A 21,074-nucleotide genomic window follows, 5' to 3' on the forward strand; every position below is an offset into this window, starting at 1 on the left:
AAGAGATGGCTGCGGCATTTCCAGTCCTTCTTGTTTCCTCGGGCATTTCAGCGTTGTCAGCGAGAGCCCAGGGGAGCTGTGTGGCATGAAGTCTCTCTGGAGGAGGTGGAGGAGCTATTAATTTTTGAAAGGAGGGGGAGGACTTTGGGGAGGACCTGTTCTGTTTGTTGCTTCTCCGTGTTACTGTTATGTCTTGTAAATTTAGGTTTGGTTCGGTTGAAAGTGGCAAGTAAGAGAAGACTTTTTTTTTAATCTTTATTGTTGAAAGTATTACAGATGTCCCCTCCCACCCCCCGGCCCCCCATTGACCCTCGCTACCCTGCACCCACTCTGAAGGGTGTGTTCCCCTTAGAGGAGTTGGGAAGCTTGAGGTGGTCTTCACACCTAGAGTGGCAGCTGGTGACGGAGCACGGGAAGGGGAGCTCTCCCATGGGACCTGGTTTGCATCAGGAGAGGCAGGGAAGGTGGAGCTTCAGGAGGCGAACATAGAGGATACCTGGTTCCTTCCTTCAACAAATACAGCTTGAGAGCCAACCATGTGCCCGGCTATGCTATGGCAGCAAATGCCACCAAGTGCCGCCCTTGAGTTGGACCATCTCACTGAATAAAATGACAGTATGATGATTACACCGGGTCTTGGGCTGGCTTAAAGAGTTCGGATTTTATTTCACACTTAGTGAGAACTCACTGGGAGGTTTTGAGGAGAGTGACATGTTTGGGCCTATTTTTATTTTCCAGCTGTGAGGCACAGGGGACTCGGGGTATGGGCAGGGGCAGAAGCAGGGACCAGCGAGGAGGCTTCACTCTGGCCAGGGGACAGGGCAGCAGCTTGAACTGGGTAAAGGTGGGGCGGGAGTACTGAAAGTTGTCAGAGTCGGGGAGTATTTTGAAGAATTCGCTGATACGTTAGGTGTGGTATGTGAGAGGAATAGAGTCCTGACTGACTCAAAGGTTGCAGGCTGAGCACCCGGGCTGGCCCTGATGCCATTTTCTGAGATGGAGATGATGTGGGTGGAGGCCGTAGTAAAGGGCTGGGTCCGGCCCGGCTGGTGTGGTTCAGTGATTGAGCGACCTATCAGCCAGGAGGTCACGGTTCGATTCCCGGTCAGGGCACATGCCTGGGTTGCAGGCTCAGTCCCCAGTGTGGGGCGTGTAGGAGGCAGTCAGTCAATGATTCTTTCTCATCATTGATGTTTCTATCTCTCTTTCCTTCTCCCTTCCTCTCTGAAATCAATGAAAATATATTTTAAATTAAAAAAATAAAGAGCTGGGTGTGACATGTGTTAGGTTTGAGATTCATTGGGCCTTTCAGGGAGGGACATACAGCAGGTGGATAACGGGACCGACAGTCCTGATGCTCAGTGGAGAGGTCAGGGTGGGGACAGAGAGTTGGAGCTATCAGCATTTGGGAGGCTACGTGCACCTGGAGACAGCTTGCCACATCCATCGCCTTAAACCCAGAACTGAAGCCCTTGGGCGGCTCAGAGGTAGGAACCAAATCAACAGCAAATCCACGTGAACCGACTTTCCTTGCTGTTCACCTGCAGACGCAGTCTCTCCCCTGTGCTCCTAAGCAGTGGGGTTTTCTAATTTATTGGTTTTAGAGAGGAAGGAAGGGAAAGAGAGAGTGGGAGACACAGAAAGAGAGAGAAACATTTCTTTGTTGTTCTACTTATCTGTGCATTCATTGGTTGGTTCTTGTATGTGCCCTGACCCAGGGATGGAACCCACAATCTTGGCATATTGGGACGATACTCTGACCAACCAAGCTACCCAACCAGGGCACCTGAGCATTGTTTAATGCTGTTTTATGTTGAGAAATACGTGAGGCTGGTGGCCCTGTGGCAGAGGGAGAGGTGGTCTCCTGGATCTTCGTCGTTACTCCCAGTGACCTTCAGCAGGGTCCTTGGGGTGTTACATGGGGTGCACTGTGCCACTTCATGGGATAGCAGTAGAGAGCAAAGCTTAGCGAAGAACCTGGCTCTCTAAGAACTCAGTCTGTGTGGGTTTGGTGTTTTTTTTTTTAAATGTCAGGCTGATTGAGGTTTAATTTACATTCAATGACATTCGCCTTTTTTAAATGTACAACTCTTTGAACTTAGACAAACTAAGTCTCATAAACCACTACCACAATCAAGATACAAAGCAGTTTCCAAAAACTTTCTATGCCCCCTTTGTTGGCAGCCCTGACCCCCTGGCAGCCACTGGTCAGCGTTCCACTATCATTTTGCCTTTTCGAGAATGTCATGTAAACGGAGTGAGACAGTGTGCAGCCTTTGGCGTCGGCCTCCTTCACTTAGCTTCTGAGATTTATCTATGGGGTTACCTGTATGAGGAGTCCATTTCTTCAACAATATAGCCATTTTATTTATTTATTTATTTATTTATTTATTTATTTATTTATTTATTTTTAATCCTCACCTGAGGGTATGTATTTTATTGATTTTTAGAGAGAGAGAAAAGGGGGGGAAGAGAGAAACATCCATGTGAGAGAGACACATTGATCGGTTGCCTCCTGCACCCGCCCCAACCAGAGATCAAATCTGCAACCTAGGTATGTGCCCTAGGAATCGAACACGCAACCTTTTGGCATACAGGATGAGGCTCTAAGTAACTGAGCCACCTGGCCAGGGCAAAAATGTAGCAGTTTTTAAAAGTGACTTTAATTCCAGTTTCCTGAAAGGCAAGTGAAGAAAGTGATTCCAGTGGGAGAGTGATTAACCTCATCCAGTGCAACACGTGGGGTGTGGGGATGAAAGACTGGGATAGTTTTAAGAGATGATTGGAGGAGAGAGATTGAGCACTCAAGTACCTTTATTATAGCATTCCTCATTTTAAAAATTAGCACAAATACTATTGGGACAATTAAGTGAAAAATAGCCACTTCTCATTAATCTTACTTATAAAAAGGATACATTTGGGAGGTGAGATTCTAGAATTAGATAGAAGTGTGGCTACATAAATAATTTTGTGAATATAGTAAAAACCACTGATTGGCACGCTTTAAAAGTGAATTTTATGTTATGTGAAATACATCTGAATAGATATACATATATGCGCATATATGTATGTATGTATATATGAATATTAGTTTGAATATATGAATATTAGTTTGCTGGGGCTGCCATAATAAAGTATTACAGTCTAGGTCAGGGGTGGGCAAACTTTTTGACTCGAGGGCCACAATGGGTTCTTAAACTGGACCGGAGGGCCGGAACAAAAGCATGGATGGAGTGTTTGTGTGAACTAATATAAATTCAAAGTAAACATCATTACATAAAAGGGTACTGTCTTCTTTTTTTTTAGTTTTATTCATTTCAAACGGGCCGGATCCGGCCTGCGGGCCATAGTTTGCCCACGGCTGGTCTAGGTGGCTTAAACAACATCAACTTATTTCTCTCAATTCTGGAGGCTAGAAGTTCAAGATCAAGGTGTTGGCAGGGTTCGTTTGTCCTGAGGCCTCTCTCCTTGGCGCACAGATAGATGGCCACCTCCTTGCTGGGCCTTCAGATGGTCTTTTCTCTGTACACACGCGTCCCTGGTACCTCTCTCTGCATGATCTAATCTCCTCTCCTTTCAAGGCCACCGGACAGAATGTCCTCATTTAAATTTAATCACCTCTTTAAAGACACTGTTTTCCAATAGTCACATTCTGAAGTACTGAGAGTTAGGGCTTCAACATATGAAGTTTGGGGAGACACAATTCAGCCCATATGTATGTGTGTGTGTGTGTATACATATATATGTATACACATACATATACATACTAGAAGCCCAGCGCGCGAAATCGCATGGCCCCGCCCACCCATGCGCCTTGCTGTGCTCACAGCCCCGCCCACCTGCGCCAGTCTTTGGTCATTACGGGGTTAGGGCCACAGGACTTTTATAATATAGATATGTTTATATAAATGAGAAATTATCACTAATCACACCAGGAGACATCACTAATTGATTGACACTTTCTGACACTTCCTGGACCTGACCTCCACAGCCTTCTAAGCAATACTCTATGCAACCACTACCTAGTAATTAGAGTTGGCACAAAAATCAAATTAAACTTTCTAAACCTTTTGTCAAAAAACATTATTAACCCAGATCCTTGAACTTGTATGCAAATTTTTGTATTCTTTGCATTTTTCTGGAGAGATGGTCCCTTGCTTTTATCAAATTCTCCAAAGTTTACAAGCCCTTTAGACATTTAAAGCTATGGGTGGAGTCTCTCGGTGGGAGACTGAGGCCCAGGGAGCGGTGGGGGAGGTTCTGTCTGAATGCAGTGCTGCGGCGCAGGGTGCAGTTCTGATGCTGACCACCGAGTTAGCAGGTCCCACCGGGTCAGGGCACAGACCCCAGCAAGACAAGAGCATCCCCACTCAGACACCAGCCACAAGTCCAGGGGCCCTGGGCCACCTACACTTCTGAGTAACTGGCTTCCCATGACTCCCCCAGGTTCAATAATTAGCTAGAACAACTCACAGAATTCAGGGAGGCTATAGTATGATCGCAGTTTTAAATAGAGGATACAAGTCAGGACCAGCCAATTGAAGAGACACAAAGGGTGAGGTCTGGGAGGGCACTGGGCACAGAGCTTCCTCCACACCCTCTACCATGAAATCAGGCATGGCAGGCTCTCAGCGCACCGATTTATTAGCCAGGCCTCTGCACCGAGCTCAGCGCCCACAGTGTGTACTGGGATGCATTAGGCTTGGCTGTCTCCAGCCTCCCCCACCCCCACGAAAAGTCAGGAGGTTGAGCTGATGTCAGGTGGCTGGTAGCCCCAGTCCTCTAGTCACATGCTTGCTCTTCCTGAATCCCGAGTCAGCTTATTAGCAGAAACATAGGTGCGATCCCAGAGGCTCGCCATGAATAGCAGACACTCCTGTCATTCCAGAAATGCCAAAGATTTAGAGGTTCTCTCCCGGGAACTTGGGACAAGGACCAGACTAACTCTCACACGGCACTGACTCTAAATGCCCCATTTTCAGTGCAGCCTGGTCCAGCTAGCGCGGGCCTGCCCGGGTGGTGGGGGTGTGGGGTCTGGCAGCCTGAGGGTGCTGGGGAGGCCGGCCGGCCAGAGGAGAGCTGACGGCCTGGAGGAGTGGGACAGGTAACAGCCACTTCAAATCTCCCGAAGGGAAGGAAGGGATGCAGACCAGGGTCTAGTGTGAGGAGGGCTCTGTGGGGAGGCTACCCACAAAGGTGATGAGCTCTCTGTCGCAGAGGTGGCCGAGCAGTGACACAGAGACCCTGCCTGGGAGTGAGGCCAGAGGCCAGAGGCCAGACTCTCAGGGCACTCTGCCCCCAGGTCAGGCGGCCAGCGGATGAGGACTTGATGCCTGTCCTGGCAGCAGGCATCGGCATTAGCTCAGTCCCTGGCACAGGGCTGGGCTCCTGGGGCCCGGAAGGGAGGGGCACAGCCTGCCTTGGCCCACAATCTCGGGAGCTGGAAACGGCCTCCGACTGTATTCAGATCCCCCACCACCACCTCTTCCCTTCTCCTCATGGGGAGACTGGGGCTCGGAAGGTAGAATGCTGCCCCCACAGTCACCTAGGGGGTCAGGAGCAGGACCCCCGACGCCCAGGCCAAAGTAACTTCCACAGTCCGGCGTTGTCTCCCAGACTTGGATTTGTAAGGCCTGCTCCCCTCTGTCTGAGCCCGGACAGGGTTACTCTCTCGTTTCATATCAGAAAACAGAGGTCCGCGTGGGGAGGGGGTGTCCCCCAGCTGGAGAGGCTGCAGTGGGGGGGAGAGGGGCACTTCGTTTGCACTCTGCCCCTGGAGCTGTGGGGTCTTGGGCATGTTACTAACCTTCCCGATGCCTCAGTCTCTTGGCCCTGAGAATGGGATGAGGGAAGCAGTGCCTGCTTCAAGGACATGGGGCGGTTCCCTCATGTCTGGGAAGGGCTTTGTGGAGTCTGTGGAGATGCAGACATTAGTGGAAAACTGGGCCTGGTCCCCGAGGCCCCTGACTCCAAAGTGAAATGGCAGCTCTCAGGTTTCAGCCAGAAACTCGGGCCTTCCTTATGCCTCCGAGAACTTGCCACATAGTCATCCCCAGTGGCTCCTGCACTTACAGCCGGTTCTCTGGGGACTCCCCAGACCATGTGCTCTGACCCTGGATAGTGGCAGTCAGGCAGCGTCCTGGAACTGAGAGGAAGGGTGTCAGCCCCACCAGGCCAGGACCAGGCTGGTCTCACTCCCGCCTGAATCCTCAGAGCCCAGCGCAGACGCACTCGCACTCGCACTTGCACACGCACACACACACCCGGCCCAGATCTCACACATGGATCAGCAGGACAGCTGCAAGGAGAAGGGCAGCGACCCCAGACCTGGACTGTCCAAAGGCAGAAGAGCCCATTGCACAGATGTGTAGACTGAGGCTTAGAGGGGCGGTCTGTGCAGGATGAAGGAGGCTTGGAGGGACCTTGGTGATAGCCCCACTTGTATTTTCCAGGCCTGAGCTGCTCACCGAAGGAGTCAAAGAGCCCATCACGGACAGCCAAGGTACCCTGCACAGGGTCATGGGCTAAGGTGCGGGCTGGGCGTGGGAGGGGTCCCAGGCTTCTGCCACCACCCCTCCTGCTTCCTCTGTCCTCCCCTGACATTCCCCAACTGCCCTCCCCATCGGGTTTGCTCCACCTTTGTCCCTGGGTCTCAGGAGCTTCTTCCCCCAACCCCCTGATCTGCCCCCAGAGAGGGATTCAGGGGACCTTTTTGTGGACAGGAACCTGAAGAGACAGGGCTTTCAAGGTAAGGTTGCAGCTCAGGATGGGGTCCACTGTCCCAGCACCATGACCTTGACCTGGCTTGGGTGTGGAGGCCCACTCTAGGGGTGGGGCTGGCTACAACCTCAGGGCCTGGGGGCCTGGGTAAGGTGAGCTGGCAGTGGGGATGGGCTGTAGCCTGCCAGCTTTGAGTGAGAGACTCCACAGGGGGTTTGGGGGTGGGGGAGGGATTCCATAGGATGCAGGAGCCGCCCACTATCCACCTGGGAAGCCAGCTGCCCTGCCCACTCTGTATTAGGCAATCAGCCTTGCTCTTATGCTTGGAAGTCAGAGGAGGGGGTATCCCAAGGGCAAGGAGGGCTCCGCTCCCTAGAGAAGGGGAGCTGTAGCTGAGCCAAGAAGGGATGGGAGGAGGTGAGTGTGGAGGGAGAGGAAGCATGAAGAGTGGACCATACCTGAGAAACAGAAACGGACCGGCCAGGCTCTGAGGGGAGGCTCTGCCCCTCCCATTGTGGGGGTGCAGTATCACTTCTCAGCTTTTCGGTTGAGATCAAGTGTAGCGTCAGTGGGGGGACAGGGAACCACGTCGGAGTGCCTATTGGGGAGCCCTAGGGGTGGCTGTGAGTGAGTGGGCATTTCCTGGATGGGCCCTATGTGGTTGCTGTGGCTCTGAGGAGAAAACGGGTCAGCAAGACCAGTGGCAGGAGGGCCAGCCCCGGAGGTGGGGGAGCCCTAGAGATAGGACCCAGACCCCAGAGGGGTGGCTGCTCACTGCCGTCTCTCACTCCTTCCCCGGCAGCGGGAACTTTCTGTGATGAGGGGAGTGGAGCCTCTCACCGCACCCCAAGGCTCCTCCTACCCAGTCCCCCTAGTGGGCTGGGGTCCAGATCCACTCCCTCACTTTCCCTTCTTATGAGGCAGTGCCAGGCTACAGCCTCCCCATGGGTAGGGGCCCATCAGGGGTGCCCCTGGCACGTGCTGGCATACAGGCTCCTTAACACACACCCTTGGGGTGAGTGAGTGACCCCTGAGAGCTGCTAGGCCGGCTCCCTGCCCCTCGGGGGGCCGCCCAGTCACCTGAGCTCGTGTGTCCCTGCTCCGAGCCCACTGGCGCAGGTGGTGCAGGAACCAGTCCTCTCTCTTCATGGTGTCTCCCCCTCCAGGCTTGTTTATCACTGTGGTGGTTTTCAAATGTCAACAATTAACTCAGTTTCCGACTCATTGCTGTTGTTGTAACAGTGTGCGTCCTTCCGGAAAAACACACATCTCTGTTGAGATGTTAGCTCTGAAGGACCCGGGGGGCCCGCTCCAAGGATCTGGTAATTGCCAGAGAAGGAGGTCCCCATAATTAGAAAATCATATTCCTTAAAAGTCACTAAGTGCCTTTTAACAGCCCCAATCCATAATTGTTTTTCACTTTGCAGAAAATTATGATGCCAGACTCTCCCGGATCGACATTGCCAACACGCTGAGGGAGCAAGTCCAGGATCTGTTCAATAAGAAATACGGTGAGCCCGGGCGCCCGGTGGAGGGAAGCGGGCAGGGTGGGAAGAGGCCAGCGTTTCTCAGGCCCATCGTGGTCACCTCTGGGAAAACCATTCATCAGCTTATAAATATTGCTGGAGCAGTTACCGTGTACCAGGCCCTGGAGATGCAGCAGTGAAGGAAACGCACAGTCCCTGCCCTCACGGGCCCCATAGATCAGGGAAAAGAGAGACATTCAGCAACTACACAGAACCTAATAGCAAGGAGGAATTCACAGGAAACGAGCAGGCTGTTCCAGAGAGAATAGCTTGGGTGCTTACCTTAAATCGGGGACCAAGGAGAGCCTCTTTGAAGAAAGAACTGAAGGATAGTTAAGGAGTTAAGCAAAGTGTGAAGGAGTGACATTCCAGCTGAAATAATGGCGTGTGCAAAGGCCCTGAGGCTTGTCCTCAGAAGGGGAGGGTGCTGGGAGGTGGAGGTGGAGGTGGAGGTGGAGGTGGAGGTGGAGGTGGAGGTGGAGGTGGAGGTGGAGGGAGCAGAGACCCCATGGAGCTGCCCAAGAAGCAGAGCTGATCATGGTATCGGCTTTGTATTTTGTTGGGAAGAGTGAAGGAACGAGCCACTTTGCGCTTTTGAAGTATCTTCCTGGTCTCTGTGAAGAAAGTGATTGGGTGCAGGAGGGCAAGGGGTGGGTGGTAGTTCAGAGGTGGAGTGGGAGTCCAGGCCAGAGTGATGCTCTTGGGCAGGGCCCTGGCCTTGGTACTGGAGGAAAGTGGGTGAAGCTAAGATCTGCTCAGAGAGAGAATCGCTGGTGCGGAATTGGCAGGGAGAGGACAGGCCTCCAGTTGAGTCCTGGCTTGAGGGATCAGTGAAGATGCTCAAGTAACAAAAACAAACTAAAACTGGCTTGAACAATAAAGGGGGTTAAACAATAATGACTATTTATTATCTCTCGTTGGCGTCAGTGAGTCAGCTCACTCAGGGTCTCTCCCAAGGTTCTAGTCAGAGGTGGCTGGGACCGGGATCACCTGGACAGCTAGCTTCCCGCTCACATGTCTGCTCCCCAGGCTGGGGAGACTGCTGGTGTGGAATAGCTGGGCCCCTCGGGCATCTCTCTCAATTTCTGTAAGATCCCTTGGAGGGGCGGGCGGGGAGGGGCTTTCCAGCATAGTGACTCCAGGGTAGCTAGAGTCCTACTTGTCAGCCAGGGCTGCTGAGGCACCATCCTGAGAGAGAGCCAGGTGGAAGCTGTGTTGCCTTTTATGACCCAGCCTCAGAGGTCGTGCAGCGTCACCTCTGTTGTCCTGTACAGGTTGAGGCCGTTACAAAGCCCCATCCCCAGTTCTCTGGGGGGAGTGTAGAGGTTACACTGTAAGAGGAACATGTGGGGTGGGAGGAAAATCAGTGCAGCTATCTTTGGACAGTACAGTCAGCCAAAACTCATAACATGGGAGGTCCAGTAGTAGGATGGCCTTCAGGGTCAGCTGGATCCAGCAGCCCAGGAATACCCTTGGTGTCTTTCCACAGTGTCAGCAGCATCTCAGGCTGGCTTCCCGCTTGTTGGCAGAATGGCCGCAGCAGGTTCAGACATCCCATCTGCACAGCCTGGAAGGAAGGAGAGGGCTGGCTCTTCCATAGGCTTTCCCAAGAGAGCCAGGTTGTTTCTTTCCCAGAATTCCCTGAGCTCTCCTCTTGTTTCTCATTGGTCCCTACTGAGTCCTATGTCCATTCCTTACCCAGTCTCTGTGGCAGGGAAACGCCACACGCTCATTGGGTACCTGGATCTGTCACCATGATGGGTGAGGGGAAGTGGATAGAGCACATGGCTCACCAGAGACAGGTGGATACCCACCTGTCAGGGAGAAGGGGCAGTGCCATCACTGAGGGGAGGAGTTAGGGAGGAAGTAATGGGTTCGATTTGGGACGTTAAGTTTGAGGAGTGAGTGGAGAGGAAGTCTGCTATTCAGAAAGGTATCTGAATTGGAACCAGAAATTAGGTCATGGGCCCTGGCTGATGTGGCTCAGTGGGTTGAGCATCGTCCCATACACCGAGAGAGAGATCACCGGTTCGATTCCCAGTCAGGGCACATGCCTAGGTTGCCGTCTCCATCCCCAGCAGGGGGCGTGCAGGAGGCTGCCAATTATTGTTTCTCTCGCTCCCTCTCTAAAATCAATAAAAGCATATTTTTAAAAAGAAGAAGAAAGAAAAAAGTGTTTAAAGACACGTGTCATTAAAAAAAAATTAGGGCATGGGCGTAGAGGAGACACAACAGGGGGTGCAAAAGGGGCAAAAAAGGACCCAGATTGAAGGCTAAGAGGGCTGTGTTTAGAAGTCAGGTCCAGGAGGAGGGGGAGTGGCCAGAACGAGGGGAGACCAGGGAAGTGCGGGCTCATGGACACCCAGGAGAAGGCCTCAAGGAGGAAGCGGGCATCTGTGTTGGATTTTGCCAAAAGAGGCAAGTGTCTACAGGGTTTGCAGCATGGCGGCCATCGGTCATTGTGGCAAGAGCCGTTTTGGAGGCGAGAGGAGAAGTGGGGATTGCAGTGTTTCCACTCGTGGATTATGGGTATAAATTTTCCTCTCTGAATTTTCTTTATTTCAAAAAGGATCTCTTTGTGTTAGCCTATAAACTAGTGAGCAACAAAATCAAGATGAAGGAGTAAAAGTAGACTGGACATCCATAGAGAGAGAAAGTAGATTAGTGGCTGCCAGGGCCTGGGGAGAGGGGGCGAGGGAGGTGACTGCTAATGGGCACGGGACTTCTTTCTGGAGCGATGGAAATGTTCTGGAATTCGATAGTAGAGATAATTTCACAACCTCATGAGTATATGAAAAACCACTGGATGGTACACTTCAAAAGGGTACATTTCATGGTGTGTGAATTCCGCCTCCATTGAATAAAACTAAACAGGCTGAAGCCGTGGCCCGAATCCAGGGGTGACATGAAGACTTGCTAGCGGCAGGACACACATCAGGCTCTGAGTTTCCTAGGCGTCCGAGCAGAAAGGGAAATGAGGCAAGTTCTGGCATTCTCAGTGTCCGTGAGATAAGAACTAGTTTTTTGCACACAGACAGCTCAGCTGTTCTTTCTAGTGTCTTCATGGGCCTCCCGTGGCAGAGGATGGTGCTCTCAGCCAGCCCCTCAGGAGGGCCGCCGTGAGCTCAGACCTCCACCCGTGTGGGTCTCCAGCTCGACCCCATCTAAGGCTGGGAGAGCCATGAACGTTCAAGTCAGCCTCGCAGCATCCAGGGCTACGGTGCCTGCACCTGGTCCATGGTCCCCGTGGGCAAGAACCACGGGAGGACCAGCCGGCAGTTCCACCTCCTCACCCCAGGACTGCCCTAGGCCTGCTGTCTGACCAAGCACCGTCCCGGGGATGGGAATGCCACAGCCCTGCACAGAGGCCTGCTCACAGGAAGGACACCAATGCTCAGATGTGGAAAGAGGGCCCTGAGGTCTGAGCTGCGCCCTGGCTGGCCTCAAGCTGCTCTCCTTGCTCCCAAATGCCATCTGCCCTCTCGGGCCAGGCCAGTCCTGAACCAGGGGCAGGCAGAGCCCTGGAGCTGATGGAGGGTCAGGCATTGTGGGAAGGGCAGCTGTGCCACAAGGTATATCCTCTAGGTGGGCCCTCAGATTCGCAGGGGAGGATGCTGAGAAATATTAGCCACTGCCCTCTCCCCCAGCAGCCGTAGCTACACGTCCCCTTTCCCCCTCCTCAGCCCAGACACCTGACCCCCGAGGCCTCCTGCACAACACACCCCCTCACTCCCAGCCCCCCACTGATGGTGCCTTTTCTTGGTACTAAATGACAGGTTTCTTTCGCACTCGTGCACGAAGCCCCCACACACACCTCCCATCCTCACACCAGCGGTGCCTCTGGCTCCTAATGACGCTTCCTTCGTCACAGGGGAAGCCTTGGGCATCAAGTACCCCGTCCAGGTCCCCTACAAGCGCATCAAGAGTAACCCCGGCTCGGTGATCATTGAGGGGCTGCCCCCGGGAATCCCGTTCCGAAAGCCCTGCACCTTCGGTTCCCAAAACCTGGAGAGAATCCTCGCGGTGGCTGACAAGATCAAGTTCACAGTCACCAGGTACTGGGGGAAGAGGCCGGGTGAGGAGGCAATGGTAGCATGGGTGGGGGCTTGCACAGGGGACCCTTGGCCTTTCCTCTGGTTCGTCCTGCCCTCCCTGCAGGATGGTGCGGCTGTTCCAGTGTCAATCTGGGTCCTGGGGGCTGAGGGGAGGACTGCAGGCCAGCCGGGGTGCAGAGGGCCCCAAGAGGTGAAGCCAGCCACCACATCATTACCACTGTAGCAGGCACGGCCTTCACGGGTACCTTCTACCTGCCCACAGCACCTGCCCACTGCACTCCTAGCCCCTGGGAGAGGCATCAGGCCCACTTCAGAGGGGAGGAAAAGGGACAACTTGTTTGCTCAAGGTCACAGCCATCCAGGGCAGAGCCCCCGGTCACCGTCTTCTGCGCAGTGTCCCGTGCACACGAATCACTGCCCATCTTGTTAAAGTGGCAGATTCTGATGCAGTAGGTCTTGGATGTGCCCCAGACATTTCTAATGAGCTCCCAGCCCCTCCTGACACTCCCCTCTCTGCTTCTCTTCCAGGCCTTTCCAAGGACTCATCCCAAAGCCTGGTAAGAGGCACCGACTGGCGGGGGAGCTGCTTGGCATGGGGGGCTGGCCATGGTGCTGGGGGGCAGGGGCTGGAGCCAAGCTAACTGTGGGACAGAGGGTGTGGGGCCCTGAAGCAGGAGCCAGGCCCCTGCCCTTTGTTCTCCCACATCCCCTGGGCACCATCCCAGGAGGCAGGAGGAAGGCCAAGCTGGAACCTGAGGCAGAGGAAGGGGTCGTGGGTGGCACCTGTGACTTTTAAGCTTTGCCCAGCCAGGGTTCCGGAGGAAGGGCTGGGTCCGTGCCCCTCACTCCTCTGGTTGAAGGGCCCTGGGTGCCTTTGGTGAGTAGCTGAGGTTGGTGGCAGGTGGGTTTCTCACCTCAGAGGGCTTGGCAGTAAGATGTAAGGGGCACCCAACCAGCCTCAGATGGTAAAATGCTCTCCTGACCCCTTTCAAGGCATCCAGCCCCTCCACCTCCCCCGTGGCCGTGTCCTACACCTCCCAAACGCTTAATGAGCAGAGGCTGTCCCTGTGGGGGCAACATGGCCACCCGGCAAGCACTCCGGGCTGGCCAGGGCCTGTGTATGGAGAGACGGGGGAGCCCTGCCATCTCGCCCCACACCGTGCCCGCCCCAGAAGCCACTGCGGGTGTGAACACCGGCCAGCCTGTGTTCCTGGGGAGGCTGCCCGGCTGTGCTGGGAATGGGTGAGCCGCCACAGCAGGCGCACATCAGAGGGAGCCTGCCGCCCGGGAGTCTGGTCCACAGTCCTGGACTCAGTGCCTGGCTCCCACCTGCATGGCATTGGCCCCTGCTCCCAGGAGCTGTTCACTGCCTGCGCCCAGGCCTGGCCTGGCGGGCTTCTGGGGAAGGGTCAAGGGGCCGTCGAACTGGAGGGGGCAAGACTTCCTGAGGGTGTAGTGATGTGGCAGCCGCTGTCAGGCTGCAGGGACCCCCCAGGAAGGGAAGCGGGGGTGGGAGTGACTGAGGAAGGTTTCCTGGAAAGAAGGGCTCCAGTTGGGCCTCGGGAGAAGCCGGGACTCGGAGAGGGGAGGGAAAGGAGGCGTTCGGTCGGTAAGCAGCAGGGGTCCGAGGCCCACCCTGTCCCTGGGCTCGGAGATGGGAAAACGGCAAGATGATGTTACTGAGGTGGAGGTGGTGGAAGCAGTAGTAAATGCAGCCGCGGCGGCCCGACCAAAGATGACTGGGTGTCAGACCCGCCTCACGTGGGCTCCCCTTACACACGCTCCCAAGGCCCTCCTGGGGCCGGCTGTGTTCTAGGCTCTAGGGTTTCAGCGAAGAACACGGAGGCATCACGTTGACTCCTCGGGCCTGTGAGTTAGGTGCGAGAGCCGGACTCGGGGGAAGCAGAGCTCAGGGTTTCAGCGAAGAACACGGAGGCATCACGTTGACTCCTCGGGCCTGTGAGTTAGGTGCGAGAGCCGGACTCGGGGGAAGCAGAGCTCAGGGTTTCAGCGAAGAACACGGAGGCATCACGTTGACTCCTCGGGCCTGTGAGTTAGGTGCGAGAGCCGGACTCGGGGGAAGCAGAGCTCAGGGTTTCAGCGAAGAACACGGAGGCATCACGTTGACTCCTCGGGCCTGTGAGTTAGGTGCGAGAGCCGGACTCGGGGGAAGCAGAGCTCAGGGTTTCAGCGATGTGCCGCCTCACACGCCGAGCGGGGGCCTTAGGCCCATCCTCTTGGAGAGGTGAACCCAGGGCCCCCTGATTCAGACGCCCACAGGGGAACGGTTCCCCTGGAAGCAGGCTGGGGACGGCAGGGCAGGCACATGAATGCTCCAATGCTCATGAGAACATCATAGGCCTGTGCACTTGCATAGCTCCCTTCTCTTTTAAGCTTTTTTAAAAAAATATATTTTTATTGATTTCAAAGAGGAAGGGAGGAGAGAGATAGAAACATCAATGCTGAGAGAATCATTGATCAGCTGCCTCCTGTACACTCCCTACTAGGGATTAAGCCCGCAACCCGGGCATGTGCCCTGACCGGGAATCGAACCCTGGCCTCCTGGTTCTTAGGTCGACACTCAACCACTGACCCACACCAGCTGGGCACACAGCTCTCTTCTCATTGGCCCTGGGAACCAGAACACACCTTCCCTGGCATCACCAGCCCATCCCCACCCCCCCAGCTGCCTGGCCCTCTGTGGACCTGCCTTGCTCCAGGACATGGTTGGCAGCCTGGGGTTCACTCGCCTGGCTCCAGGGCTGATAGACATCAGTGCTGGTGTCCCTGAGCCAGCTTCCTGCCACTGCCTGCCCCGACTTGGGTTTCAGCCCAAGCTGGTGTCAGTGCTGGGCCCGATCCCGTAAGCAGTAGCCGGAAGCATGGTCGAGCCTCCCTCTGCTGATGAAGGCTAGAAATGTAGTGAGGCACCCCTCGGCCTCCCCTCTGCTCCCAGCCCCTCCTCCCCAGAAGAAAGGGTCCCCTTGGAGGACTGAAAGGGGCGTGTACATTTTAAATGAGTTTGGAAAGCAGCAAAGAAAAGTCAAGACGCCTGATGTGTGCTGGGCTGTGAGGTCAGCGCTTTGCACTGGCACCTTTTTCTGTTCCCTGCTTACGGGTGTTGGGGACTTCAGTGACTTGCCTGGGATGGCCCACCTGGAGTGAGGGAACCTGGCTCCCTGCCTTCTGTCAGGAGACCATGGTCACAGGCAGGCGGTATGTAATTCAGAGAAACCATCGCATAGTGGAGTGTCAGGCTTTAGAGAGAAACGCTTGGGGCGAAGGGTCAGCCAGCAGCCTTCACTCAGACCACAGCACTCCTGGACCCTTCCGGGGGTGACCGCTTTCACCGCCCGGGGCTTACCCTCCAACTAGGAAAGCTTGCAGCTCATCTTGCTGTTTGAGCAGCTTCTTGAATCTTAGCCATCAACCCCCAGGCTCCTTGCCAGTCTGCCTGCCCAACCTACCCATTGGCCTTCCCTTTGCCTCCTCTGTGTACTGAGAAAGGCCTTGGAAACACTTGATCGCCCACATGGTGTGGGAGAAGATGGCAGGCTGCCTGGAAGAGGAGGTGGGAAAGTGGCCCTGGCCCAGCCCTCGGGGATGGAACTGCCAGCACCTTTCCAGGCATTGGCACGCCAGCTCCAAGCCTGCTCATGCCACTTGTCGTGCTGGGCTGGGAAGCTGTCCAGGCTCACAGGAGACCGAGGGCTCACTGGAGGTCATTGGGTGCTGGTCCTGCCCAGAAAGGGCTGTTCCAAATCTCCCATGAGGAAACCACTGCAGCCTGGTACAGGCCAGCATCGGGGGTGATATTGGAGCAGGACCTCGGGTCTCGGGGGGAGGCGAACGTTAGCAGGTGCCCTGGGCATGTGGAGGAATAGCTGGGCAGCATGTCAGCCATGGGAAAGCACAGGTGTTCAGAGAGACCCAGTCCAAATCCCTGCACCCTTTACTAGCCATGTGACTGGGCTCATTCCTTCACATCCTGAGCCGGCACTTCCTCATCTGTAAGACGGAGATAGTCGTACCCGCTTCCCCAGGTGATCTGAATTGGTCAGATGGTGGGCAGTGGTGGGTGAGCTCTGGAGGCCAGTTGCACCCTGCTGCCCCGGGGGGCTTTGTCCTGAGACTCAAGTAAGTAAATATTTGTAAAGCCGTCAGCCCTGGACCTGCTGTGGGAAAGCGCTCAGCCAGTGGCGGTGGCAGTGACTGTTATTCCAGAGGCTCTGGAGGGCTTCCTGGAGGGGGTAACATTGACCTGGGCCTTGGAGGTGAGCAGAACAGTGTGTGGTGCTGGCACAGGGTTCAGCGGTGCCCAGGGGACATGGCCAGGGCACCAGTAAGGGGTGGAGCCCATTCCGCTGGAGGGTATGGTGTGTCCTGACCAAGAGGCAGTCCTTACCCTGGCACAGTGGAGGCTTTGAGACTTTCTCTTTCCTCCTCTTCTAAAAATACGGAGTGAACCTTAGTCGGCTAATTCAGACGTGTATGATTGAACTTTCTCTTTTATTCTTCTAAAATTGAACTAGATTTCTACCAAAACCCACCGTTACATAGTGACAGAAACTTAACCTGAGTCTCTTTAGGATCCCCTTTTCCCTGGACTTGTGTCCAAGTTCCAGAGGATTTCATAGTGCCAAACAGTGAGGAGCAGGGGCCCGTCAAGTCTTGAATGTCATGTGTCAACACTAACACTGGTACCCAGAAGATATCCATGGACAACTGTCCACCAGGTGATTGGAGAAACACCCTTGTTCCTACCCATTGAGCACTGCCCCCACCCCAAGGGCCTGGAACCTTCTATGAAGCCCACCTCTGCAGCCACTACCACACTGCAGAGGGTTGGACGTGACTCATGCTGGGGAGGGCGGAAATGGGGTGCTGGGGGTGAGCCTTGGGAAGGAGGGGAGCTTCCCTAGGTAGGGAGGGACCCCTTGAAGGATGGCTCTCAGATTTTCCACGTCATTTTTTGAAGGCTCCCAGAGAGGCCATTCCTAACAGAAACATCCTGAGAAGATGAATCGTAAAGAAGAAAACTGTGCTTTGAAAATAAGTTGGTCATTAAATCTGGGGCTTGGACAGTGTGGCCTGGAACGGTGGGCTGGCCCAGAGTGGGGCGAGGGTATGGCTCTTCCTGGGCCAGTTTTGTTCTGAGTCCAAAGAGATGACCCCACAAGGCCATTAGCGTTGTCCCAACTGGGTACACATCTGCCCACAGGGCCTGCGTTTCCCCACTGGTGTCTGGTAGCCTTTCCCGCTCGTGCTGCGTGGTGGTAGGCACCTGGCTAGAGAAAAAGACAGGCTTGGACTGAGCATGGGAGGGCTTTCAGGCCTCCAGGCAGGGGAGCTGTGGGCCAGCGGCTCCTTGGGACCCCTGGGGAGTGGGCATCCAGGCTGGAGGAGCTGGCACGGCAGAGGGATGGATGGTAGGGCCAGGCCCCCCACTTATACTAGAGCGAGCTCTCGCCTAACCTCAAGGAGCCGAGGTAACGCAGGCCTGACCCCAGGAGCCCAAGCCTGTGAGGCCTGGAGAGGTACACAACAGTGGTACCCACCTGCCTGCAGTAACACCGAGTTAAAGGAGGGAGACTGGGCCAGGGGCCAGAGGGGTGGGTGGCTAGGGACACGAATGGGTCGTCTCTGTCCTCCCAGGCATCCAGCTCCCAGGAACAGATGTGCACCAGGGGCCACAGATCACTGGGCCCCCGGCAGGCACACGCACAGAGCACGGCAGGGTTGTTCGCTGGGGAAGGGACTCGAGGTGAATCTGGCATCACCCTCTGTACTCAAGTCCCGGTGACCTCTCTGAAACCCAGAGGGGCTGGGACAGCAGGAAGCTGTCCGGGATGTGTTGGGCAGAAGCAGGGACTAAGGACGGAGGGGGCCTCTGCCCAGGTAGCAGGAGTAGTAATAGCCACAGCACATTCTCCTAGCCGGTCATAAAACCCTAAAGGGAATAGCAAATACACGCCCATGCTAAATCTGAAAATACAAACATCTAACTGGCCATGGCTGTTCATTGTCATGATGATACGTTTCTTCCAGATTTTTCCACAAGCTTATTAATTTTACATCTCCCTGTTCTTTCTCTGAAATTTACTTACAAACTTAAAACACAAGTATTTTCCCATGTCTTTTTTTGTTTGTTTGTTTTTCTTTCTTGTTGTTAATCCTCACAGGAAGATATTTTTCCTGTTGATTTTGAGAGAGGGAGGAAGAGGAAGAGGGAGAGACATCGATTGATTGCCTCCTGCATGTGCCCTTGACCGGGAATCAAACCTGCAACCCTTCTGTGCGCAGGCTGATGCTCTAACACTGGCTAGGGCCCCATGTCTTTATTTTTATTTTTAAAAATATTTTTTTATTGATTTCAGAGAGGAAGGGAGAGGGAGAGAGAAACATCAATGATGAGAATCACTGATTGGCTGCCTCCTGCACACCCCCAGTGAGGATTCAGCCTGCAACCCAGGCATATGCCCTCACCGGGAATCGAACCCTGACCTCCTGGTTCACAGGTTGATGTCAACTACTGAGCCACACCCAGCTGGGCTGGCCTCAGGTCTTTAAAACTCTTTATAATATTCCCTCATTAAGCTGCATCATAGTTAACTACCCTGACCGCCAAGTGTGGACATTTAGGCACTCCTCACACTACGGACGCCTACTATCCACATCATGCTCATGGTCTGTCAATTGCAGGGACTTCCCATACCAGCACAAGTGATCCATCCCCACAACTTGTCTTAAAGGGAGAAACTGACTGAGAGATAAAGGAACCTGCTCGCGGCACTCAGCATCCCCCCTCCCCCCCTTCATCTTTCATCTACACTGGGTGGCTCTTTGCTGCCCCCTTCTGGCTGCCAGCGTCTATAACATCTATAACATTGGTCCTACCTACCTAACCCTTGGCTCACAATCCTTTGGGTTCATCTATTTATACAACAGAAATTTATTGAGTATCTGCTCTGTGTCAAGCAAGATATAGAAATACAAAATATACAGAAATCTCCGTGTGGTGCTTCTATTCTAGTGAGGGAGACAGGTAAATAAGAAGAGACAGTACTCTTCAATAGTGACTAGTGCCATGGAGACAAATACCACAGAGATAGGACTGTGTTGAGAAGACAACAGATAAGAGTTAAGGCCTAAAAGAGGTGAGGGTATAAGCCAGCGGTTCTCAACCTGTGGGTCGCGACGCCTTTGGGGGTCGAACGACCCTTTCACAGGGGTCGCCTAAGACCATCGGAAAACACATATATAATTACATATTGTCTTTGTGATTAATCACTATGCTTTAATTATGTTCAATCTGTAACAATGAAAGTACATCCTGCATATCAGATATTTACATTACGATTCATAACAGTAGCAAAATTACAGTTATGAAGTAGCAACGAAAATAATTTTATGGTTGGGGGTCACCACAACATGAGGAACTGTATTAAAGGGCCGCGGCATTAGGAAGGTTGAGGACCACTGGTATAAGCCAAGTAGAAATCCAGGTCAAAACTTCCAGGGGGTGGGGCCAGTCAATGGAAGGCCCTGGGGCCCTGGACATATTTTGAAAGTAGAGCCGACAAGATTGCTGATACTGTGGGTGTGGGTGTGAGTGTGCGGAAAAGAGAGAGGACGAAGTTGACATTGTGGGGGAGGAACAAACTTTCCTCTGCCCTTAATGTTCTTCTGGCTGGTCTAGTAATTAAATAGTCTGTGAGACATATTAGCATGAGACTGAAACCACATTTAATACATACGTATCTGTGGGAACCCTGCCTGCAGGAGAGGGTCAGAGGCCCCATGCGCAGGGGAGGTTCGGCATAGAGAGGGGGACTGAGGTGTGTAAGACATCCTGAGCCAGGGATGAGGTAATGCACCTTGGGGGCTTCAACAGGTCATTTCAGGAGGTAAGAACCGACGTTTCGTCAGCACAAGTTTGCGCTGTCCTGTAGATGGGTCAGAAGAAGTAATTGCCTTTATCTTTTTTTAATACACGTTTATTTCAGAGAGGAAAGGAGAGGGAGAGAGATAGAAACATCAATGATGAGAGAGAACCATTGATTGGTTGCCTCCTGCATGCTCCCTACTGGGGATCGAGCCCACAACCTGGGCATGTGCCCCTGACCGGAATCAAACCTGGGACCCTTCAGTCCCCAGGATGGCGCTCTATCCACTGAGCCAAACTGACTAGGGCAGAAGTAGTTGCCTTTGGCTCAAAACAATCTGCATACCACAGAGGCACATCAAGGGGGGACTCATTTTGAACCCTCAAACATCAAGATTTTGTCCTGAACAACTGGAAAAGGATAGGGGGCAGAGTAGTGGGCAAGTTTAAACCCCAAGTAGACAGGCAGGTCAGGCAGTTGGATCCACAAATCCGGGAGAGTCCCACTAGACACGTGCAGTCGGGAGCCCTTCTGTATTTCAGTTATGGGACCAGATCACAGTGAGGATGAGGACAGTCCAGTCGGAAGGGGTGCAAGGATGAGCCCTGGGCCCTCCAGCATTTAAGTGGAGAGAGAGAGATGGGTCACCTGGAAGCCAAGTGAAAACGGTTGAAGGCGAGTGGTCACCTGGGCCCAATGCTGCTGAGAGGTCGAGTGCGTGAGACCTGGAACGGAACAGTGGGATTGAGCAACCCAGAGTCCCTGAGGCCTGGTTCAGGCTGGGCGGGAGCCTTTGTGGAGTAGTGGGCTTAGGAAAGGAGAGAAGAGGAACGGAACTCACCAGGGACAGGTGACCTTTTAGAGGCAGAAGAGAGCTGGAGAGGGAG

At 53.9% G+C, this 21,074-nt stretch overlaps 1 protein-coding gene across 4 annotated transcripts in view; it reads left to right on the forward strand.

The window, feature by feature from the left end:
• GTF2IRD1 (GTF2I repeat domain containing 1) overlaps window positions 1-21,074 on the forward strand; it is a 110,775-nt gene that overhangs the window by 63,879 nt on the left and 25,822 nt on the right. For all 4 annotated transcript variants that reach the window (XM_036309868.1, XM_036309867.1, XM_036309864.1 and 1 more), the window contains 4 exons: window positions 6,453-6,502; window positions 8,148-8,231; window positions 12,118-12,301; window positions 12,830-12,858. In XM_036309868.1, the coding sequence (XP_036165761.1) occupies window positions 6,453-6,502; window positions 8,148-8,231; window positions 12,118-12,301; window positions 12,830-12,858 (347 nt within the window). The remainder of the gene's footprint in view (window positions 1-6,452; window positions 6,503-8,147; window positions 8,232-12,117; window positions 12,302-12,829; window positions 12,859-21,074) is intronic.

The sequence above is a fragment of the Myotis myotis genome, unplaced genomic scaffold, assembly GCF_014108235.1.
Source record: "Myotis myotis isolate mMyoMyo1 unplaced genomic scaffold, mMyoMyo1.p scaffold_m19_p_5, whole genome shotgun sequence".
NCBI lineage: Eukaryota > Metazoa > Chordata > Mammalia > Chiroptera > Vespertilionidae > Myotis > Myotis myotis.